The following is a 25,823-nucleotide window of genomic DNA, read 5'->3' as shown; positions in this document are numbered from 1 at the left end:
AGTAATCAATCAGCACAGGCCTAGGGGCCGTCTAGCATCGACAGACACGCTCACTCTGTCTCGCTCCGCAGCCAGTGGACTTAACCCATTCAGTCCAGGAACGGATCTACAAATGTCTTCTAAAAAAACGTATGTTTCCATATCAGTGGTAGCGGCACTCGGTGCCGCGCTATGAGCTTGTAGATCTGCTATTTTTCAATAGCCAGAGTATAAAATAATGGTTATACTGTAGCTCAAATCTTAAAATGACACCGATGCGTTCCCCGGATTGAATGGGTTAATTTATACGTTGTTACGTGCTGGATTTCGCCCCGAAAATTGCCAATCCGCAAGCTCAGGAGCGCGGTGTCGAGCCACAGCGCTTCTGTGAGCTTGTAGATCGGCTATTTTTCGTCCACGCGATCAACAAACTATAAATCAGGCTTTTTGTGTTAATGGAATCTTTTTTTTTTGGGGGGGGGGGGGTCAATAGGTCGTGTGTAGTAGCAGATCTGTAGCATCTCTGCACTTAGCCGTCTGCTGCTGTGACTGTGTGACAAAAGACACACAATTAATGTACTACACACACACGTTGTCAATTTCCATTAGTAGTGCACACACTCGAACGCATGTGCACACACGCACACGCATACACACATACTCGCGCACGCATGCATACGCACACGCACGCACACAGTCATACAGACACACACGCGCACACGCACACACACAGAGTCACGCATGCGCACAGAGTCACGCACACACACACACACACACACACTCACGCACACACACACACACACACAGTCACACACAGATGTGTAGCTGGGGTCAGGCAGATATTTCTGGGAGAGGAGATGGTAATTACAGGGCCCCGTGCGGCGGGGAGCGCGCTCAGTACCGCTGTCATTACACACGGAGCGAGGGAGGGAGGGAGGGAGGTGGTCACAAGGGAGGAGGAAGGGGGGGGAGGGGGGGGGGGGGACTGAGGAGAACTGCTTGGCTTGCAGAAAAAAAAAACACACAGAGAAGGAGGACAAAGGAAACAGAGGAGAAACGAGGAGGATGAATGAAACCGGTCGTACAGCAGCCCCTGATGATGCGTTACAGTAAATCCAAAGGAAATTGCAGCAAACTTTTCAGATGTCACAAAATATCAAAATGTGTGTAATCTTTTTGGCCCCACGGCTGGGCCTCGTGACGAGATTATTACTACACATAGGCCATACATGGGCAACTGGCGGCCCGGGGGCCACATGCGCCCCACCTTCACTTAATGCGGACCACAGGTTAATATCGGAATACTGATTATCATTGATTTCAGCTGTTACAATTCCAAACATGCAAACATGACCCGCTTTAACTACTTCAGTCTATATTAGTAGCTTAACTCATTGGCCGCCATTATCGCATTAACGCGATCTAATAAATAGCGCGCTTGGCCGCCAGGATCGCGTTAATGCGATCTATGGTCTTTATTGATCTTTATGCTCTGATCACGCTATTCTGTTATGAATCAGGCTAAGTTTCGGGTTCCACTTACTTCAACCACCACTGCATCCGGTTCCATGACTTGGGTTCCGTTTTCGGTTTTACATTTTTCCCCCCAGTCATTTTCGACCATAATAGGGAAACAAACTGTTTTTCACACGCTATGAAAAACTATCGGAGACCTCCCCTCCTATAATCTATGGTCTGGGTGACGAACAGTCATCCCCGTTGTGTATCACAAAGTAATTTTCGCCGATAACAGAATCTGAGACATTTCACTTCCGGTTCATGTGTTTCACTGTGTGAGTGGGTCTGGGAGGGGGCGAGTGTGATCGAGAGGCGATCAAGCTTGGTATGTGCTGCTCTCTAGTGGCGGAACGATCAAAACGATTCAAGTGTCAAGACAGACTTTCTATATGTGAATTAAATAACAAAATAACGAAACAAAAAAACACGAAAATCGCTGGCAAGGGCTGCTATGAACGAGGTTTTAACTCTGGCAGTCAATGAGTTAATGACTAGTATTGAAATTATATTGTCTTTTTCATGTCCAATGTATTTGTATTTAAGTTCATACAAATGGGTTTGAAATTAAATAAAAAATATTACTTTTCAGGATTCCATTTCAACAATAGCAAAAAGAAATTCAGGATTCCAATTCAAAAATAGCAAAAATAGCAGATCTACAGCGACGCGTTTTGAGCTTGCAGATCGGCTATTTTCGCTACTTTTGTGTGATATCGAATGGTAAATGGTAGAATGGCAAGACGCGTCATGCTGCGGAGGTGTTTTGAGCTGGTAGGATCTGCAATTTTAGCTACTTTTGTGTGACATAGAATATGCAGTGTGGCTCCTCTGGAGTGAGTGTGGACATAGTGGCCCTCTGGTGTGAGTGTGGAAATATAGTGGCCCTCTGGAGTGAGTGTGGACATATAGTGGCCCTCTGGTGTGAGTGTGGACATATAGTGGCCCTCTGGAGTGAGTGTGGACATATAGTGGCCCTCTGGAGTGAGTGTGGACATATAGTGGCCCTCTGGAGTGAGTGTGGACATATAGTGGCCCTCTGGAGTGAGTGTGGAAATATAGTGGCCCTCTGGAGTGAGTGTGGAAATATAGTGGCCCTCTGGAGTGAGTGTGGAAATATAGTGGCCCTCTGGAGTGAGTGTGGACATATAGTGGCCCTCTGGAGTGAGTGTGGACATATAGTGGCCCTCTGGAGTGAGTGTGGAAATATAGTGGCCCTCTGGAGTGAGTGTGGAAATATAGTGGCCCTCTGGAGTGAGTGTGGAAATATAGTGGCCCTCTGGAGTGAGTGTGGACATATAGTGGCCCTCTGGAGTGAGTGTGGACATATAGTGGCCCTCTGGAGTGAGTGTGGACATATAGTGGCCCTCTGGAGTGAGTGTGGAAATATAGTGGCCCTCTCCATCATCAAAGTTGCCCACCCCTGATATAGGCTGTGGTGCAGTTGGTTCTCAATCTTTTATGGATCAGGGCCAACGCTTGAAAATGTTGAAAGCATGTTGCGGTCACCCCATGAGCATTTTCAGAGCCTTTTTTTAAAGAAAGAAATCCATTCAAATTAAACCTGCTTCTTGATTATTCGATTAACCTACGTGAGCAAGATTAAGTCGGTCATTGGAACTAAATCGGTATATATTTTTTCTGTTTAATGGCCCGGCCCTAGACTGAAGTCATACTGTGGAGCAGTGGTTCTCAAACCTTTTCGTGCCAAGGACCCCCAAAAATGATATGTATTTGGCCGCAGACTCCCATCTCAAAAGGGGCTCCAGGGACCCCCCAGCAGCAAAGATGAGTTACAAATTTGTTCGCTTTAAAAAATATATATATTCAAAGATTTGCGCAAGTTTTAAAAAATAGCAGATCTACAAGCTCATAGCGCGGCATGAGCTTGTAGATCTGCTACTTTTGAATAGCCAAAGTATAAGTGGTTAAAATTATCGTGACGCTATATTAACACATTTCGCTGGGAACCCCCTGGAACCCCCCCCCCCAAGGACCCCGATGTCACAGGTGTACTTTCACGCATAAAGTGCTGTCCCATATTGTAAGAGCCTTAATGGGCTTTAGGTCATGATGACCTGATTTTGCTTTGATCTTAATTGTGCCCAATTATGTGCAGGTGTGTGTAATGCCTTGATGATTGATTATGTGCAGCAGTGTATAGTTAATTGAATAAGAACTGGGACAAATGTTCATCTACAAGAAAGTCTACAAAGAAAGTTAACCAAAAGGACCTAATTTGGTCCCATTTCTGCACTTCTTCTCAGTCATATTTCAGGATGTCGGTATAGGTAGGACAGAGGACTAGATAAAAAAAACCCCACTAAAAACAAACAAAGGGTCGTCAGGGGGGGAAATCGAGGTTAACCCATTCAATGCTGGAACGCATCTGTGTCATTTTAGATTTTTTTTGCTATAGCCATTAGCCATTATTTTATACTTTGGGCTATTCAAAAATAGCAGATATACAAGCTTGTGGATCTGCAATGTTTTAACATTCTTGAACATTGTGCAAATCTTTGAATGTTTTTTACTCAAAGCTTTGCTTTTTGGGAGGTTCCTGGAACAAGACTTTTTTCATGTCAAGGACCCCCAAAATTATGTTTCTGGCCGCCGACCCCATCTCAAAATATGTTGTCCCAGGGACCCCCCCCCCCCCATAGAAGCAAAGATTTGAGTTTAAAAATGTTGTTTCCAAAAATATATATGTATTCAAAGATTTCCACAATAAATGTTATCGTATGACCTTGTATATCTGCTATTTTTTAATAGCCAAAGAATAAAATAATGGTCTAAGTGGTTACACAGATGCGTTCCCGGTCTTAATAGGTTAATTGCCGCGACATTAATTTCCAACACCAAGGAGGTACGTGAGAATGGCCCAGATACAGCCCTGGAAGGGGAAATGGGAACGTTCCAGAACAGAACAGAGAGGCTATTTTTAGGCAGGATGCTTCTTCTAACTGTGCTTCTGTGTCACTGTGTGTTCCTCTGTTTTTTTGTTTTGTTTTGTGTGGGGCTTCTCAGAGCTACTAGCTTTTCAAAACGTGTGAAATCTTTCAGAAATGGCAGATCTACAAGCTCACATGTGAGCTTGTGCTGTAGCTCGGCTATTTTCGAATAGTCAAAGTATAGAATACGGCTTAAAGGGATAGTTCACCCAAAACAAATATTTTTTTCTATCAATTAGTCACCCCATGGAGACTTGATGGTTTGACGACCGGCGGACCTATAGGCAGCGGTTCCGGTAGGAGACACAAAGGAGACTCTTTGTGTCTCCTACCAGAACCACTGCCGGTCATCAAATTATTGGCTTTGGAATGTGACAAAAAACAAAAAATATCCATAAATTCAAGTCTCCATGGGGTGACTAATCGATAGGAAAAAAAGTCATTTTGGGGGTGAACTATTCCTTTAAGTCGGTTAATGCATCCTTTGTAATAATAATATAATAAAATCTGTAAAGTAACTGTATCTGAAGATTTCAGATAATTGTAGTGGAGTAAAAAGGTTTTTTTTTTGCCTCTGAGAGTGGAGTAGAAGTACAAAATTCTCAAGTAAAGTAAATTTGCTAGATTCTTAAGATTAGATCAGATCAGATCAGATCAGGTAAAGCCTGGAACGTGACATAGGGAAGGCGGTCCGGTCAGAACAGAGGCTATTTTAGGACACGCATCAAACGGGACGTGCTTCAGTTCAAACATGCACTCCTCTGGGTCCTCCCCTCGCGGCGCGGGGTGACATCTGTGTCACTGGGTTTTCTTGTTTGGCTTCTCTGAAGCTATTTGTACGCAGTCCCAAAAAAAAATCCTCAGTGTTAATTTAACTTGTGGGATAACTGTGTAGAAATGGACTCAAATGGCCGCTTATAACCCGGGTCCATCCCAAACAAACAAAATCCTCAAAATCTCTTAAATTACAGGTCAGTTTGAGTCCATTTGGTTCTCTCTCAACAGTGAAATGTTTATTTTTTTTCTCCTTCTGTTTTTCCTTCCCTGAGCTATTTTTACATTTTATGTCCAAAAGCTGGCACTTTTCAGGAAATGGAAAATAAAAGAACCTGTGTTCCAATGGATCCAATGTAGTTATTGTTTTGTCCCCAAGCTCTTGTTAGCACTTCATTGGTTTAATATTTATGAAAACCACTGACAGAATTATCCACTTTCTCTTCTTTTTTGTTTTTGTTTTGTAGATCGGCTACTATTGTGTGATTAATTTACCCCCAAAAAACATATCATATAAAACATAAAAACGTTGAAATATGGAGATACAAGGTTTCTTTGTGTTAGTTTATATTTTTTGAATGGACCATCACGGGTCCTCAAATTACTGGTCCCTTTTAGTCCAGTAAAACCAGGAAAGCATCTGTGTCATGTCAAAGTAATTTTGTAAACTAGTGAACATTTGTAAAGAACTACTAGTTAATGCAATTATGTCTGAGTTGAATACACTCCCCCACCTTGGGTCCTGGCCATGTTTGCATTTATTTTGTTACTATGCTGGTTTATGGCTGGATGGTAGGTGAGACGTGTTGGCTAGGTATGTCTGTAACAGAAGTGCCGCGCTATGAGCTTGTAGATCTGCTATTTTTGAAAAATCTTGAAAAAAAAAGTGCGATTTTTTCCCAAAAACTGTTAGGATTTAGATTTTTTTCAAGAATCGCCTCAGGTCTTAATGGGTTAAAAACTAGCAGATGTATAAGCTCACAGTGCGGCACAAAATCGTGAAAGTGTTTGGAAAATGTTGAATAATGTTGAATTACGAAAAAGTTTGAGAACAATCTCAGGTCCATTTGCTCTCTCTCTCTCCAGAGTTAAATGTACACTGAGGATTTTACTGCCTAGAATGGTGTTTTTTCCCCCCGTTTCTCTGTTGGATGCATTCATGCTGCATGAGGAAATGTAACATACCAAACCAAAGAAGGTGTGTGTGTGTGTGTGTGTGTGGGGGGGTGTGTGGGGGTGTGTGTGTGTGTGTGTGTGTGACTGACTGAGTGTAGCGACTTGAGTTTGAGCAAGCAAGTGCAAAAATGTGTATTCTCTCAGGCTGGCAGTGCCCTGGAGGCACGCTGTGACGTGTGTGTGTGTGGGCGTGTGTGAGCCCATACACACTCGCATTAGATCATCAGAGTAGATTTTTTTTATTTTTTCCCCAGGTCATCTGGAGGACACGGTGTACTAGCATTGTGTGTGTGTGTGTGTGTGTGTGTGTGAGTCACTGCTATCAGTCAATGACATCATACTTAAATCTTTGTCTAATACTGGTTATACTGGATTCAGCGAGGACTGAAGATTGCTCTAACCCCCCCATCCTTTTACTAAAACCCTATATAGTTCGACCGGAGTCCCACAGGGCTCTGTACTAGTCCCCCCTCCTTGTTTCCTTATACACTGAATCTTGACCCCCGAAAACTAGCTTGTAGATCGGCTATTTTTAAGAATAGGAACGCAAAGTTTTAAGTGCTAAAGTCATGGATTTGTGTTAGAATGTCTTTGTAAACTTTATACTATGTCACTTTTTCTTGGTGAATCAAATGTTCTTTTGTCCAATCTGTATTAACCCTTTAAGACCGGGAAAGCATCATTTGTGTCATTTTAAGATTTCATTTTCACGGTGAAAACCGTGAAAATGTGTGCAAATCTTGGAATATATATATTTTTTAAAGCGAACATTTGTCAAATATTTTGTTCCAGGGACCCCCAGAAGCAAAGATTTGAGTTACAAATGTCAGCAAAAAAACCCCCAAAAAACTATTATTTGCACAAATGTTCATGATTTTTCAAAAAATGTCAGATCTACAAGCTCATAGCGCGGCACTCGCGCTATGAGCTTGTATATCTGCTAATTTTGAATAGCCAAGGACATCTAAAAATGACAGAGATCCAATCGGGGTGGTTGTTATTTCGTCTCCCTCTATTGAGACATTTAGATCCTGTGTCTTAGGTTGGACACGACATTTGACCCCATCCCGTTTCTGGTTTAATGTGTATTCTTTGACCTTCAGGCTCTCTTATCAGCTCAGATCCAGGGGGAAGAACAGAAAAAGTTACAGACAGGGTGGATCAGTGTTGTAAACTTTACTGGTTACACTACATTTATATAATCCATCTCTCTCGGATCCCCTGGTCTGTCCCTCGTGGCGACGAGGCTATTTCTTGCCACGGGGTGTTCAGACTGCTCTGAAGAAAAAGTCTAGTGTATAGAGGCTGAATTGTCAGCAGAACTGCAAGTAATTGGCCGTGTGTGTGTGTGTGTGTGTGTGTGTGTGTGTGTGTGAGTGTGGCGCAACTATAGTAGAATTAGAGAAATAGACATTGAGGACAATTGTCCTCAGGCAGAGATTTAGGGAGTCCTGAGTTGGCGTTAGCTACACCAGTGGTTCGCGGACCCCCCCCCCCCATCTGAAAATGTTTTGTGCCAGGGACCCCCCAGAGGGTGATTTTTCAAAGAAACGTATGTACAAGCTCGCAGCGCGGCACAAAGCGACGTGCCGCGTGAGCTTGTATATCTGCTCCTCACAAGTATAATAAAATAAGCATCCTTGTATGCCGTGTTGATTTTGATAGCAACAAACGCGACGTCTTTTGAATAAAACTTCATTTCGTTTTAGTGATATTTAGTCATCTGAAATGTTTTTGTTTTCGTCTAGTTTTAGTCGACTAAATATCATAAGGTTATAGTCGACTAAATCTACAGTTGATTTAGTCGACTAAAATGCATTTTAGCGGTGCCTTGATGGCACCGTAATGCCTGATTTTACACTTGATTTTACAATGCTTGTAGATCTGCTATTTTCAGCATGCAAACAAGCATTAAATGACTTGTCTTTTAGTTCTACTGGCTCTCTTCTCCCTAACAGTCCCTCCCTAACATTTTCGTCTAGTTTTTATTCGTTGCCGAAATTGTCAATATATTTAGTCTTAGTTTTAGTCACCATAGCTTAGTTTTTGTTTAGTTTTCGTCAATGTAAAAAAGGTAGTCGACGAGCATTTTTCGTCACAGTTTTAGTCGACGAAATTAAATTAACACTGCTTGTGTGTTTGTGTGTGTTTATTTCAGACCTGTCCAAGAACCGTCTGTGTGAGCTTCCAGAGGAGCTGTGCCAGTTCATCTCTCTGGAGACGGTCATCCTGTACCACAATGGCATGCGCTCCCTGTCCCCCAACCTGTGCCAGCTGCAGGCCCTCACCTACCTCAACCTCAGGTAAACGCTACACCGCTGGTTCTCAAAGTGGCGTTCCGGGGGGACCCCCAGGGGTCCTTGACCAAGGGGGTCCCCAGCTAAATGTGTTAATACAGCGTCACAATCATTTGAACCACTTTTAACCATTATTGTGCACTTTGGCTATTCCAAAAATAGCAGATCTACAAGCTCGTGAGTGCCGCGCTACGAGCTTGTAGATCTGCTGTTTTGGGGAAAATCGTGAAAAATGGGTGTAAATCTTTGAATATGTATATTTTTTGTTCAACTCAAATCTTTGCTTCTGGGGGTCCCTGGAACACAATATTTTGAGGTGGGCTGGGGGTCCGTGGCCAAATGGATATCATTTTGGGGGTCCTTGACATGAGAAAGGTTTGAGAACCACCGCGCTACACATCACCAGTGTTGCCAGATTTCGCGAGAGAAACAAGCAACTAGGTCTATGAGAACAAGCCCAAAAGACTAGGCGACTATTAGGCCACATGAGCGCTTTAAACCTATATATATACTTTGGGGATTTGAAAATAGCTGATCTACAAGCTCACAACCCAGCTAATGTGGTTATTATTTAGTCACAAGCTCAGAAACCAACTATGTCCAAAAAATGAACTTTTCAGGAAATACAACAAGACAACATACATGGTCAGATACTTGCATGTGTCCTTATATTATCATCACTTTACCCAGATCCAGCTCAAGTGGAGTTTTGGAGGTTTTGGACCATTTAACTAATTAACCGCCATAGTTAAAACATCGTCTATCGCTGCCCTTGCCTTTGATTCTGAGAGTTTTCACTAGCCTTTGAAAGATCGTAGAATATTATTCTTCACAACGATCCCACCCGCCGAACGCTTTAACCCATTAAGACCCGAGGCCCATTCTAAAACAAATGTTTTCTAAATCCTAACAGTTTTTTGAAAAAAATATATTCAAAGATTTGGAAGAAGAAAAAAAAAATCACGTACAAATAAATAAATAGCAGATCTACAAGCTCATAGCGCGGCACTCTGTGCCGCGCTATGAGCTTGTATATCTGCTATTTTTGAATAGCCCAAAGCGATCTAAAATGACACAGATCTTAATGGGTTATAAGGCGTGGTGGAGTCTCGTAGAATCTGAGAAAACAACATTCGTGCCACAGCGATAATCCGTTCCATAGTTATTGGCAGTTGAGTGTAGCTTGTTTTTTGCCAAAAACGCAATTCCTAATAAATCATCTTGATTGTGTTGTGATCACGTGATCTTTGGCTGTACTCCTCTTCTGCGGAAAAAAACTGAGTTGGAGTTGGGACAGTTGGAGGATCCTAATGGAGTTAGGAGGTTTAGTCAGAAGCGCTTTTTAATCCTTTTCGTCGGTTCACTGTTTGTAAAAGCCCACACACAGGCGTAAAGGGTGTTCAATAGCACTGATTTATTAAAGAAAATAAAAAGCGACAATATTCCTAAAAACCCACACAAACGTAATCACTTTCACTTGCTATTTTAAACACTTACCGTAACAGAAATATCACCTTTTTTTTATGTGGTTAAATGAGATAGTATGTTATTTTAGACAGATGCCAGGTTTGATGTTGTAGCTGGTATCCTGGTTTCTTTGAAGCACTCCAGTGTTTCCCTCTTTGCACTGTAATTATGTGTCTGTGTACCCTGTGGTTTGTTGACTAGGGTCCGTGTCATTTCCTCTGATGTTGCAACTTAGTAGTAAATCACTCTGGATGAGAGAGTGCCTGCATGGCTGAATGTCTACGTTGTAAAATTGAACCAAGTTAGCATTAGCATGCTAGCAAGTCCCTGTGTAGCAGGTTACCAAGAATGTTGTTGGTTAACAAGTCATATTAGATATTAACCACTTCAACCATTATCGTATACTTTTGGCTATTAAAAAATAGCAGATATACAAGCTACATTCAACTGCCAATAACTATGGAACTGATTATCGCTGTGGCACAATTTTCTCAGATTCTACGAGACTCTAATAAGTCTTTTGTTCACGATTTTTTTTTTTTATCGTGAACATTTGTGCAAATCTTTGAATATATTTGTTTTGAAGTGAATATTTGTAACTCAAATCTTTGCTTCTGGGGGTTCTACAAATGTCTTCTAAATCCTAACAGTTTTTTTATTTATTATGTTGCTATAATCAGTGGTTCTCAAACTTTTTCATGTCAAGGACCCCCAAAATGATATGTATTTGGCCGCGGACCCCCATCTCAAAACGTTTTGTTCCAGTGACCCCCCAGAAGCAAAGATTTGAGTTAAAAATGTTAAATGACTTTAACGATCTACAAGCTCGCAACGCGTAGCTTGTAGATCGGCTATTTTAACATTTGAACGGTTATATATAATAATATGGAGATACAAGGTTTCCGGCCGACAGCAACGATATACAAGTCCTGTGCTATTCTAACATGCACGCTGGCTGGTAAAATAGGATGTATTTTGGGAGGTACTAGTTATTGTGTAGACAAAAGGTCTTTGAACTACACACCATGCCATTTCTGTCTGTCTCTCTCTTAACCACTTCAGCCCTATTTTTGCACATACACACGTACACAGTACACACACACACACACACGCACACACGCACACACGCACACACACACACACACAGACATAGGAGTGTGTGCTGGCATGACGTTCACACAAACACCAGCACCAAATATTCAAATGTAAGCCACTAGAGTTACCAAACAGGCTTGTGTCAGAGGTGAACCTTTGAAATCTAATACACCTGTGTGTGTGTGTGTGTGTGTGTGTGTGTGTGTGTGTGTGTGTGTGTGTGTGTGTGTGTGTGTGTGTGTGTGTGTGTGTGTGTGTGTGTGTGTGTGTGTGTGTGTGTGGAAGGTCCAGGTGCATACCTCCACAATGACATCACTGTGTCTGTGTGTCAAGGTTATAATAGTTTTGGAAAATAAGCTTTTTTTCTATTTTTTTTCTAATTCAGTTTAATCCAGATTTGCTAGTTTTTATTTGTTTACATTGTTTTTGGAACTGCTTAGTTTTAGGTTTTACTTCTTTTTTATTAGTTTTAGTTTTTTCATACTTTATTTGTCAGTTACAGGATTCAAAAGGGTCAGAATAAGTATTGTGTAATAACAATAAAAATGTAATGGGTACATTGTTTAGGAAACGGTGCTAGTGTGTGTGTGTGTGTGTGTGTGGGGGGGGGGGGGTTCCTTTGACACGGTATCACAAATCGCACGTTAGGACTTGGTCATACGAACATTTTCAGTCTTGAGATATTATTTAGCTTTAATCCATGTATATGTGTGTGCGTGTCTCTCTCTCTCTCTCTCTCTCTCTCTCTCTCTCTCTCTCTCTCTCTCTCTCTCCCCTCCAGTCGTAACCTCCTGTCCAGCCTCCCAGCAGCAGTGTGTCAGCTGCCCCTCCTCAGAGTGCTCATCTTCAGCAACAACAAGCTGTCCTCCCTGCCCGCCTCCATACGCACCCTCACACACCTCCGACAGCTGGTAACTGATGCACACACACACTCATTTATTCACTCACTCACTCACTCACTCACTCACACAGACACACACACACACACACACACACACACACACACACACACACACACACACACACACACACACACACACACACACACACACACACACACACACACACACACACACACACAGTTTACTGTTTACACTCAGTCTCTAAAATAAGAGTCTCTTAAAGGAGGAGTTCACCCAAAAAATGACTTATTTTCTATCAATTGCACACCCCATGAAGCCTTGAATTCATGGATTTATTTTTGTTTTTGTAGCATTCCTAAGCCAATAATTTGATGACCGGGTGTGTATCCGGTAGGAGACACAAATAATCTACTTTGTGTCTCCTACCGGATACATTAGCCGGTAGGAGACGGGAATCAAAGTATTGGCTTAGGAATGCCGCAAAAACAAAAATAAATCCATGGCTTCATGGGGTGTGAAATTGATAGAAAATAAGTAATTTTTTGGGTGAACAACTCCTTTAAGACAGACTGTTTTCGCCTTTGATGTCAGGTAAATAAGTTCTACTGGAAATACAATTGGTAGAAGCCTGTCTAGCTTGCTGCTTAGAAATGCTCAGAATCTGAAATTCTAACGTGCGTTTTATAGATATTTTAAAATGTATTGTTGTGAAAGGAAATTACAAACAAGACGACAGCTTCTGTCGCAACCTTTCTCTGTAGCATTCACAGATTGCGTAAGAGTTGTCTGACTTAACGAGAGATTACTAAAAGTAATGGAGACGGTTGAGCCCGATTCATACCTCAGCACGCAAAGGAGGCGTGCGCCGAGAGCAGCACACCTACAAGCTCACAGCCGCGACCCGCTGTGAGCTTGTCTGCTATTCCACTCTGCGAGCAAACGGCGTCGCGCGAAAGAGCCTAAATGAGGTGTTTACTGATCCACTGGTGTTCTGTGTTCTTCTTCTTCTCGCAGGATGTGAGCTGTAACGAGCTGCAGAGTTTACCTGCAGAGCTGGGCCAGCTGGAGAGTCTGCGGGACTTGAACCTGCGGAGAAACCAGCTCACCACGCTGCCTGAAGGTACACAAACTGCAAAGTTTTTGTTTCTTAAAAATCCACTGTAGATTATGTTATGAACTACTTTCTGTCAATACATTCCGTGCAGGTGATTATTTCCCCATGTGTCAGAGTTTGGAAGCGCTCGTTTTCAGTAACGCAATGTCCCGCTGCCCCCTGCATTATGTGACATTTAGAAACAGGTGGTACGCAGGACCGTTGAGTGAGCACTTCATTGACTTAATAGAAACATGGCCGCCGTGTGAATATGGTCTATTGACCGGGCGGGGAGGCTGATATTTATACGGGCCGGGGGCCGCACCTCTCAGCGGGGGGGAGGGTTGGGCGGGAGGAGGAGTACTAGGACGGGGGGCCTCTACGTCCCCTCCCGGTGGGGGCTCCTCACTGGCGGATGAAGCCGGCAGGACGCAACAGCAGTGACAGCACACTCAAGTGTGTGAGGGGTGGAATCAATTGGTTTAACGAACGACTATTTGGGGAGAGATGTTAGGGATAAAAAGCAAAACAATATTTGATTAAAAAAGAACAACTGGGTGTAGACCAGTGGTTCTCAACCAGTGGTCCGGGGACCACCAGTGGTCCTTGAGGGGGTTCCAGGTGGTCCCCAGCTAAATGATGGAGAGTTGGTAACAAAATGGACCCTTATTAGATCTTTAACTCTTGAGAGTGTAAAATGAAACCAAATGGACCCTTATTAGATCTTTAACTCTTGAGAGCGTAAAATGAAACCAAATGGACCCTTACGGGTCCATTTGGTTTCATTTTAAACTCTCAAGAGTTAAATTATTGTTAAAACATCTGCATTACTTAATTTACAAGAAGTCTACACAATTAGAGAATGTAGAAGAATTGTTATTTTGATCAACTGTTATCTCTCCTATTGGTACCAGCATCAATACAGCATGGAATTGTGGACAAAATCTTATCCAACGACAACAAAATATTCTAAGTCTTGGGTCTGAGAGTCTAAATCTAAATCTCATCAAACGGTGGTTCCGCGGCTCAAATGCCGAATAAATAATGGACCTTGACGTGAAAAGGGTTGAAGCTTTCTTCCAGCGGTATAGCATCTGTACACGTTTAGCTGCAGATAGCATCCTTCATTAGTGAGGCTCATCAACTATTCATCATGTGAAGCACTAAGCATATCTATCAGTTGGTCTGAGTGTGACTTACCGTAAAGTCCCATTTCCTTGACCACTTAACCCATTCAATCCGGGAACGCATACTGTGTCATTTCATTTTTTTTCTTTTTTGCTATAACCATTATTTTATACTTTGGGCTATTCAAAAATAGCAATTAACATTTTTGTATATTTAAAGTGAACATTTTTAACTCAAATCTTTGCTTCTGGGGATTCTACAAATGTCTTCTAAGTCCTAACAGTTTTCTTTTTTGAAAAAAACTTATGTTGCTATAATATCAGTGGTTCTCAAACCTTTTCGTGTCAAGGACCCCCAAAAATTGTATTTGGCCGCGGACCCCCACGGACCCCCATCTCAACATATTTTGTTCCAGGGACCCCCACCAGAAGCAAAGATATGAGTTACAAATGTTCACTTTAAAAAATATATATATTAAAAGATTTGCACACAGTAGATCCACAAGCTCATAGTGCGGCACTTGGTGAGCTTCTTTATCTGCACTTTTTTTTAGCCAAAGAAATCTAAAAATGACACAGATGCGTTCCCGGATTGAAAGGGTTAAACCCTATAGACTTTGATGACCGGAGTCGCCCAGGGGACTATACTAGGCCCCCTCCCCCCCCCATACACCATATCTCTTGGCGGAAAATAGGCGATCTGCAAGCACACAACGCGACACAATGTGAGCTTTGTAGAAAGGACGTTTTCGTTCAAAACGTTCACCTACTTTCATCGCCCCCAGAATAGGGACCCCCCCCCTGCCCCCCATACCCCTTATCCCCTTAAACCACACATGCAGTCTCTAGCTCATTACAAAGAGTAAATGAATATGAATACAGACCATTACCCAACCCCAGGTCCACACACAGTGACCACAAACCTCAGCACCCACAGCTTAACCCATTAAGACCGGGAATACATCTGTGTCATTCTTAGATTTTTTTTGGCTATTAAAAAAATAGCAGATCTACAAGCTCATAGCGCGGCACCGAGTGCCGCGCTATGAGCTTGTAGATCTGCTATTTTATCTTTTTTATCGTGAAACTGTGTGCAAATCGTTGATATATATATTTTTTAAAGCGAACATTTGTAACTCAAATCTTTGCTTCAGGGGGGGGGTCCCTGGAACAAAACATTTTGAGATGGGGGTCCGCGGCCAAATACATATCTAAAAATGTTTTCTAAATCCTAACAGTATGTTACTGTATCAGTGGTGCTCCAACGTTTCCATGTCAAGGACCCCCAAAATGTTATGTATTTGGCCGGGGACCCCCATCTCAAACTATGTTGTTCCAGGGACCCCCCAGAAGCACAGATTTGAGTAAAAAATGTTATATATATATACTGTGTATATTCAAAGATTTGCACAAACGTTCAAGATTTTTCAAAAATAGCAGATCTACAAGCTCATAAGCTTGAGCTTGTAGATCTGCTATGTTTGAATAGCCAAAGAAATCTAAAAATGACACAGATGTGTTCCCGGTCTTAATGGGTTAAGTAGCCAAACCACAAATGAGCTCCATGGTTTAGTTTGTATTCCTCAGGGCCCTGGAATGTTACCTTCTCCATGAAGTTTGGATATGGTTGTTGTCGGGGCAGAAACCTCTGATCTCCATATTCTAACTTTTATTTATTTATTTTCGTAAATGAATGTCCTACTTGATCATACTACAGCGTCCCACAAAAGTATCAAAAGTAGCAGATCTACAAGCTCGTAGATCTTGCCAAAGTATTTCCTATGGAAAGACGCGGTTCCATACCGCGCGGCTTAGTTTACACCGCTATTTACAAAACAGCCCACATAGAGAGACGCAATGTGTCACGGTTTTCCAACAGAAAATTCTGAGCCATGTGGTACTGTAGAATAGAATACTTTTATTAAAAAATCACAAAAATGTCACCATAAAAAAAAAAAACTATGTAGATTATACACAAAAAAGCCGAAGCTTGTTTCCATTGTGGTCCACTTTGAGACATTACAGTAGAACAACAAGAAAATGAAATCCTTAGATACTGTATAAAGTTACAAGACTTCTGTAAAGGAATAGTTCACCAAAAAATTACTTATTTTCTGTCAATTACACACCCCATGAAATCCAGGAGATTGTTTCATTTTTGACGCATTCCTGAGCCAATAATTTGATGACCGGGTGTGTATCCGGCAGGAGACTCAAAGAGACTCCGTTGAGTCTCCTACCGGATACATTATTGTCTTTTCCGCCGGTAATCAAATTATTGGCTTAGGAATTCGACAAAAACAACAACAAAAAACTCAATGTTTCATGGGGTGTGTAATTGTTAGAAAATAAGTATTTTTTGGGGTAAACTACTCCTTTAACTCTTTAGCATTGTCTCATTACACACTTTTAGGGTCATAACCCATCTTTTGGGGGGTGAACAAACAAACTGCCATTTAGTCCCCTGGAAATAAATAATTAAAAAAATGCTACAGCTCCTGAAAGAAAAACAACTGCAATAGTCAGGTTTACGAAACTCATGAAAATACATTTTCATGTCAGGGCTGGAGACTTAATGATGTCCCGTCTTCCGGGGGACAACAATAAAATATGTATTTGGGACGAACATTAATCTTAAGTGGGACGCGGTACGGTACAGAGCTGACTGTGCATATCACTGTCACACTGCCCAAACTCCAGACCCGCTGAATAATTATGTCTGTCATCTACAGTAAAAGTTCACTACATGTTGTGACGCTTGTAAGATCGGCTCTTTTCGCATTAATTAAGCATGAGACCTGCTAACCTCTTATATGCCATGTCTAGATTACAGGCAGTGAACTCTTCAAAAGTGTAGTTTTTTTCCAATTACAGCAGCTTCCAAACTATTATCTATGCCAGTGGTTCTCAAACTTTTCAGGCCACGACCCCCTAAAATAATCATATACCCCCCCACCCTGGCAAGCACTTGGAGTAGGAGTTGAGGCATTATATCATGATTGTCTCGGTTCCACAGATAAATATTGTGGAAATGTTGTTTTCATTTAAAAGGCCTTAACGTCCTTAAATTGTCACTTTAGAAATGTGCAGACACCCTGCATACACTTATACTGTATGTTGGATTGTTTACTGTTGAGTGAGAAAACAATGATGCACATTAAGCTAATCTTAAAATTATTTGGCGACCCCCCTGTTCCCCCCACAGTTTGAGAACCACTTATCTACGGTGACAGGACAGAGAGGGTGGCTTGTAAATCCTAATGCGATCGATTGTTCTTTTGTTTTTGAGCGTCGCCATCATGGATGAGGCTTTACTTTACTTTATGTATTTATTTATTTCTGGCACAGTGCACATTAATGAACATTTCAATCAATAAACATGATATGATGTAAATATGCCGGATTTAGCGATAAGCTAATTTCCATCCGTACTTCCACATACAAAATACAACACAGCTACAACCTGACAAAAACAGAGAGAACATACAACTGCCTAAAAACTCATTTTAAGAATACCATGCCTAGTTTAAACCGAGTGGTGTAAAGTAACGAAGTACATTTACTCAAGTACTGTACTTCAGTACAATTTTGAGTTACTTTTACTTTACTGGAGTGTTTCAAAAGTTTCAGTACTTTTACTTCAACTCCACTACTTCTCGGAGGCAAATATTGTACTTTCACTCCACTACAATTATTTGAAAACTTTAGTTACTACAGAAGTTACTTTGCAGATATAAATTATTACAATATAAAACTTACATTAACCACTTCAGACCTATTTTATACCGAGGCTATTTGAAAATAGCCGATCTACAAGCTCACAACGTGTCGCGAGCTTGTAGATCTGCTATTTTCAAACATTTGATTACTATTACTTGTGGTTCTTTAAGTACATTTTGAAACCAATACTTTTGTACTATTACTCAAGTACATTTTGAATTCCAGACTTGTACTTGTAACGGAGTACTTCTACATTGCAGTATTGATACTTTTACTCAAGTAAAACATTTGAGTACTTTTCCCACCACTGTCTAAACACCCCCAAAAAAAACACATGCCTACTACCAAAGTCTAATACCTAAACAATAGAATATCTAAAGCCTAATTTGTAATATCTAAGATTGGACATAGTTCTCCCGCAGTGGATATTTCTTTCCCACAAATGCTGCATGTTGTCTCATTCAAATTCTGCGGTTGCTCCAGATCACCTGGCTCCAAGCCAAGAAAGATAGAAAATAGGTCAACTGACTGCGTCAATTTGGACTCTTTTTTTGTTTTACCACATAAAGAAGTAGCACTTGCAAACTCTCAACTCCCAACTATGCTTCTGTCTTTTATGCCTGTGTCTTTTGCAGTGGTGGACAAAGTACTCAAATGTTTTACTTAAGTAAAAGTATCAATACTGCAATGTAGAAGTACTCCGTTACGAGTAAAAGTCCGGAATTAAAAATGTACTTGAGTAAAAGTACAAAGGTATTGGTATCAAAATGTACTTAAAGTACTAAAAGTAAAAGTACTAAAATGTTTGAAAATAGCAGATCTACAAGCTCTCAACGAGTCGCGATGCGACGCGTTGTGAGCTTGTAGATCGGCTATTTTCAAAATAGCCTAGTTATAAAATAGGTTTTCAAATAATTATAGTGGAGTAAAAGTACAATGTTTGCCTCTGAGATGTAGTGGAGTAGAAGTAAAATAGTCCAGGAAAGTAAAAGTACCTCAAAATTGTACTTAAGTCCAGTACTTGAGTAAGAGTACTTAGTTACTTAACACCACTGGTCTTCTGTTTGTTTATTTTCAATTGAACATTATCTGTACACAGCAAGTGCTCAAGCCAAGAAGAACTAATGAATAATCGGGCCCACACACAATAAATCCCCTCTAAAAACCCTCTCGTTCGAAGCAGAAGAAGTGAGTTCTAAGTTTCATTTCTCCCCAAAAGCCCTTGAACACAGTCAGTGATGATAGTAACGAAACAGTGACTATTTATGGCAAACTGAACATTTAATATCACGCACCATATGCACTCATGTAACTTTCACCAGCAAAATGTAAATACATATTAATAATAGTTTTTGGGACTGTTAAACTATTTTGATACGGTTCTGGGACGGTGGTGACAAAAGTTAGTCTGTGTGTGTTTGATGTGATGGTACACATTTCAAAGTACATTTAGTTTTTAATATCAATGCTTTGCTTTGCTGTAGACAGCTATATTCACTATTTGAAATAGGTCTTAAGTGGTTAAATCATAATGTACTTTTTCCCTTCCTAGAAATGTAGTGGGGTCAAAATTACAATATCTGTCTTTGAAATGTAATAGAGTGAAAGTCAAGTATCCAAAAATACAAATACAAGTAAAGTACAGTTACTCAAAAAATGCTCTTTAAGTACTGTACTCGAGTAAATGTACTTAGTTTCTATCCAACACGTAAAACACCGATTTCCCATTCGCAGAGATCGCCGAGCTGCCGCTGGTGCGCCTGGACGTGTCGTGCAACCGCATCTCCCACGTGCCCGTGTGCTACCGGCGCCTCAGGCACCTCCAGAGCATCACGCTGGACAACAACCCGCTGCAGCTGCCCCCCGCGCAGATCTGCTCCAAGGGCAAGTACCACATCTTCAAGTACCTCAACGTGGAGGCCTGCAAGAGGAGCCAGGAGGAGCTGGAGACGCACCTGAGGCCCACCGCCTTCAACAGCTGGTGAGATGATGTGTGGACGTGGAAGTCGTTAAGCCTAATTAACGCATCTGTGTCATTCTTTAGATTTCTTTGGGCTATTGAAAAATTGCAGATATACAAGCTCATAGCGCAGCACAGAGTGCTTGTAGATGAGCTTGTAGATGGGCTATTTTTTGAAAAAAACATTTGTGCAAATCTTTGAATATATATATTATTTTGAAGCCAACATGTTTAACTCAAATCTTTGTTTCTGGGGATTCTACAAATGTCTTCTAAATCCTAACAGTTTTTTGAAAAACACGTATGTTGCTATAACATCAGTGGTTCTCAAACTTTTTTTATGTCAAGGACCCCCAAAAAAATGTATTTGGCCGTGGAGCAAATGTTGTTCCAGGGAACCCCCCAGAAGCAAAGATTTGAGATAAAGATGCTCGCTTTGAAAAAAATTAAATAATAATAATAACTAGACGCGTCGCAATTCAGGGCAATTGCAAAGTGTGGTTGCGCCGACGCCGGTCGCGGGTCGCCGCCGCCGGGACTTGAGGAATACGCTTGGAGGAATACCGTCGGAGGCCGTGCGACGTGCCATTCGAATTTGGTGCCGATTGGATCCTGCGTTCGTGATACATGGCGTTTTGATTTTAAGAAATAGGCCCCTCCCACTAAATAAATAGGCCCCTCCCACAAATTTAGCGGGCCAATGACATCGTCATGTAACTCCTGATATCACCTGCTTTTCATTTTGAGCCCCCCAAAAATCATGTTTTTGCATCAAACGGTTACGTTTTGCGCAGTTGTGGCGCCCCCTATCGATCAAAGTGGAAATGCTTTTGGGGATTTGTTGACTAAACCACCCTCGACATGTGATTCAAATTTGGGATCGATTGGACGTTTCGTTCGTGATTTTTGGCATTTTTGGTAAAACGGGCTCCTCCCACTAACTTTGGAAGCCAATTACGGACGAACGGTAAGGACTATCAAAATGCCGTTTGGATATGTTTATCGCATGGGTCTAGAGAGTGTGTGTACCGATTTTTGTGAAATTTGGACAAAATATGTGGGAGGAGGAGCTAAAAGTGTGTTTTGAAGAAAATTCTAAATGGCGGAAAATCTATCCTGACACAAATGCGTCATGACCCAAGGAATCTAGGGAAAAAAATATTTTTTTTTTACGACCTCCGGTTCAAGAGTTATAGGCCAAAACGTAAAGTGGGCTGTTATAGCGCCACCATGAGGCCGACTGGTGTAATTCTTTTTTTAATAATTTCGGACTAAATCATGAACCACCCCTCCAAATCTTGAAACTCTAGCCCTTACGGTTTCTGAGAAATAAATACTTGAATGGGAGTTTTTTCATTTTCCCATTAAAGTGGATGGGGAAATTTAATGCACTAATAAATCAATATCAATTAAACTATGTAACCAATCTCTTAGCAAAATGATAGCACACGATTCCCGGTGAGACCGGTCACTTTCACATATGGCACTAAATTGGGAAAAATAAACTGTGGGAGGAGTAGCGTGCCAAAGTATTGCGTGCTTCAGTTTATCAAGAACAATAGTCTGGTTGCCCTGTTAGGGCAACCACACTAATAATAATAATATATATATATATATATATACGGTATATATATATATTCAATTATTTGCACTAATGTTAACGATTTAAAAAGAAATAGCAGATCTACAAGCTCATAGCCAAAGCAATCTAAAATGACACAGATGCATTCCTGGATTGAATGGACTAGTACTCAGTGAACACAATTGGCATTAAGAGTTGAGTTTGGTTTGAGTTTATTGGGAAAACCCCATTGGCTGATAATGCAGAACATCATCTACTCTTCCTGGGCTCCTAAAAGAAGGAAGAGGTGGAAATGGAACTTTATAGAATATAAGTCTATATCCCAGTGGTTCTCCAAGTGGGAACCCTCAGGGTTCCTTGTGGTGGTTCCAAATGAACCCTTACAGGTCTGTAACTCTGAGAGTGTACAAATGGAACCAAATGGACACTTACTATACAGGTCTGTAACTCTGAGAGAGTAAAAATGGAACCAAATGGACCCTTACAGGTCTGTAACTCTGAGAGTGTACTAATGGAACCAAATGGACGGGTCTGGGTCCGTTTGGTTCCACGTGTGGGGTCTTTGAATTTAACAAGTTTGACAACCACCGGTCTACGGTATTGCAGAACCCTGCCCTTCATTCAGCTATACAATAACACAATCACCTCCTGCACACGTTGCACATACTGTACTTACTGTAAACGCAGGAAGACAGCCAGAGATAAAGACATCTCAAGGGAGAGAGAGAGAGACAGAGAGACAGTGAGAGAGAGACGTGTCAGTGGAGAGAGAGAGAACACAGGGAACTGAAAGGAGACAGCAGATTAGAGACAGGAAGGGAAGGGAAGGAATGGCTCTCTTATGAAACATTGATGAGGCGTAACGGATCACCTTCTAGACGACGGTCAGACAGACAGGGTTCCATGTGAGAAGCAGAGGAGAGGTGCCGAGGGGAGAGAGGTAATGGATTAGAAAACCATGTGTTTCCTCTGTGTGTGTGTGTTTGTATTACTATGCCATGTCCCCGCCAAGGTTATAATAGTTTTGGATTTTTCATTGTAGTTTAGTTCGAGTTCGTTTTGACTTTTTTTTCTAGTTCAGTTAGTTTCAATTCGTTTTTTGGAGCGGGTTTGCTAGTTTGTATTTGTTTTTATTTGTGTGACAACGCTTAGTTTTAGTTTAGTTTGTATTCATTTTAGTGTTAGTTTTAGTTTTGTTCATACTTTGGGTTATTTGTCAGGTGCAGGATTCAAAAAGGTCGGAGTAAGTATTGTGTAATAAAAACTCAACAAAAGATACTATTCAAAAATATATATATTCAGTTACTGTTGGACAATCAACGAGAAAAACTAAAACTAAGGACATTTTGTCTATAATTTTAGTAGTTTTATTTGGGGTTAGGATCAGGATTAGACATTTTACAGGTTAGGTTTATGGGGTTGGAATTCAGAGTTAAACATGATTTATACTTAGTTGCATGCCACGTTGTCATGCACCGAAATATAGCTGCTCTATAAACGCACAACCTGTTGTGAGCTTGTAGATCTGCTATCTTTCTAAAATGTCATTTTAGAAAGATAAAATCGCCGTCCCAAAAATGTTGTTATCCACGCAAGTATAATAACACAAAACTGTGTGTGTGTCTCTGCTATGCAGTCTGTCCGATCAGGAGCTGTTCTCGGTGCAGTTCGGCGGTCTGGACTCTGGCTTCAACAGCGTGGACAGCGGCAACAAGAGATGGTCTGGGAACGAGGTACGGCCCTTTTTAATGACACACACACACACACACACAAAATGTGTATACGCGTTAAAATCCTTCAGTGTTAATTTAACTCTGAGGATGTACAAATGTAACCAAATGGACCCGTACGGGTCCATTTGGTTACATTTGTATATCCTCAGAGTTGACAAAGGGATACATTAACAAGAGAACAACAAGAGATGGTCTCTGAACGAGGTACCAACCTTTTAGGACTGCCACACACACACACACACACACACACACACACACAATGAAGCCTATTTTTCAACGATTTCAAATCCGCACATCTTTCTATATCCGGTGCACTTGGCTCAGAACCCATTTGATTTGGGCGTTAGAAACCCATTGCGACCGCATGCCCTAGGCAGGGTTCAAACCCACGATCGTTCGCATGAATGGCGTCAAAACAGAGTGCAAAATTTGTTCCAATCAATTGGTTTTTTTTTTCTTCTTTTTTTAATGGAAAATTCTAACACACTGGCCTATAGATTTGATATTTTAGATTAGCTATGTTTGCCTATAATGACAAAAATCTGTTTTAAATTGGCACACATCAGTGGAATAATAGCGGATACCGATGTCGTCACAAAAGTCGATATATCAGCGAGTTATTGATCTGGCTCTAACACACACACACACACACACACACATACACACACACACACACACACACTTGTGAAACGGGACACGGCGTGATAAACGTTTCTTCTGTCTGTGTGTGTGGGCAGTCTGCGGACGACTTCTCGGAGCGTTCGCTGCGTCTGGCCGAGGGGAGCAGGGACCCCCACCGCAATCTGGAGGAGGAGGTGGAGGAGGACACCACCCCACTGGAGGCTGCCAAAGGTGAGGAGGCGCACACGTATACACACACACACACACACACACACACACACACACACACACACACACACACACACACACACACACACACACACACACACACACATTCAGGTGACAGGATAGGGTTTGGCAGTCTGTACAGTACTCGTACATTGTCACCCCAATTAGGCCGGGACAATGTTTCACATTCTCCGATTGCAATCAAGGAAGTTTGTTGTTTTTGTGAGCCTTCATTTGACAGTGACAGTGAGAGACAGGAAATGCGGAGAGAGAGAGAGAGAGTAGAGGGATGACACTCAGCAAATAGTCCGACCAGCGGGGAATCGAACGGATCAGGGCATTTAGCACCCATGTGGCATGCACCCATCCCGACAGTCAAGGAGGTTTAGCGAGAACATGGCAACATGCCTACGTTCATGTGTTTGTGATCTACAACCGTGATTTAGCTGTATCGTGAACCCTGTATAAAGATGTATTGAGTGTGTACTATACATATTTCTTATGACACAAGCTCCAACACACAAACACAGAAGAAAGCACACGATCTCATGCACACACACACGCACACACGCGCACACACACACACACACACACACACACACACACACACACACACACACACACACACACACACACACACACACACACACACACACACACACACCCGGTAGATCAACTGCCAATAGACAGTTGGGGATTGAGTCATCGGTAGTGGTAAGAGTAGTTGTGGAATCAACAAACCACGCCTCTGTGATAAATAGTGCATTACGGTTCTATGCCTGAGGCAGTTGCAGTTTACATCCACGTCTGTCCACTCTCATATAGAATTTAACCCATTAAGACCTGAGGCAATTCTTAAAAATGTTCACAATTTTTTGAAAAAAATCAACAAAAAATAAGTTTCATGATTTTTCAAAAATAGCAGTATGAGCTTGTATATCTGCTATTTTTGAATAGCCAAATAAATCTAAAGTGACACAGATGCGTTCCAGGTCTTAACACATTGACCGCCAGAGGTTAATCTCATAATGTACTCACCAGTGCCAACGTGTTATTGTTGTTTTTTTGTTTTTTTCATGTCGCCATAGATCTTGTTAAAATCCTTAAGATTGAGCCGTACACGGTCTGTTTACATCGGCGACATCTCACTGTATCTCCCAGTGAAAACCGCATGTCAAACGGATTTCCATGATTGTAGTTAGAGCGGATTACGTTAAACAGTGATATGCGAGGAGAAAAAACTACAGGAAGAGAATTGAGTTTCAGTGTGCGCTTTAGAATGGGAGCCGACGTGAAAGTCAAAACCGGATCCCAAATAATTCTGTTTTTGGTCATGAAACCGGAACCGGAAATGGATAAAAAAATTCCGAAAGTGCACCTGGAAAATTTTCAACGCGAATCGGCGGTTCGCGTAGATCTACGCGACTGGCACGCTGCGGCTTTAAATAGGTTCGCGTAGATCTACGCGATATGCATTCAATGTGTTAATGGGTTAATTTACTTTTTTGTGAGTGGTCATAGTGACCTTGACCTTTGACCACCTGCTTCTAATCACTTCATCCTTGAGTCCAAGTGGTCGTTTGTGCCAAATGTCATGAAGTGACCCTCAGGGTGTTCCTGAGATATGCCTCTCACCAGTGGT

At 41.6% G+C, this 25,823-nt stretch overlaps 1 protein-coding gene across 2 annotated transcripts in view; it reads left to right on the top strand.

The window, feature by feature from the left end:
* Positions 1 to 25,823, top strand: part of lrch4 (leucine-rich repeats and calponin homology (CH) domain containing 4) — a 106,330-nt gene that overhangs the window by 45,897 nt on the left and 34,610 nt on the right. For both annotated transcript variants that reach the window (XM_080451517.1, XM_080451516.1), the window contains exons 2-7: positions 8,554 to 8,698; positions 12,036 to 12,165; positions 13,132 to 13,237; positions 19,792 to 20,038; positions 23,236 to 23,332; positions 24,070 to 24,184. In XM_080451517.1, coding sequence (XP_080307643.1) covers positions 8,554 to 8,698; positions 12,036 to 12,165; positions 13,132 to 13,237; positions 19,792 to 20,038; positions 23,236 to 23,332; positions 24,070 to 24,184 — 840 coding nt within the window. The remainder of the gene's footprint in view (positions 1 to 8,553; positions 8,699 to 12,035; positions 12,166 to 13,131; positions 13,238 to 19,791; positions 20,039 to 23,235; positions 23,333 to 24,069; positions 24,185 to 25,823) is intronic.

Source organism: Gymnoscopelus braueri, assembly GCF_963280865.1.
Source record: "Gymnoscopelus braueri genome assembly, chromosome: 15".
Classification (NCBI taxonomy): domain Eukaryota; kingdom Metazoa; phylum Chordata; class Actinopteri; order Myctophiformes; family Myctophidae; genus Gymnoscopelus; species Gymnoscopelus braueri.
This window is presented reverse-complemented; position numbering and strand designations above follow the sequence as displayed.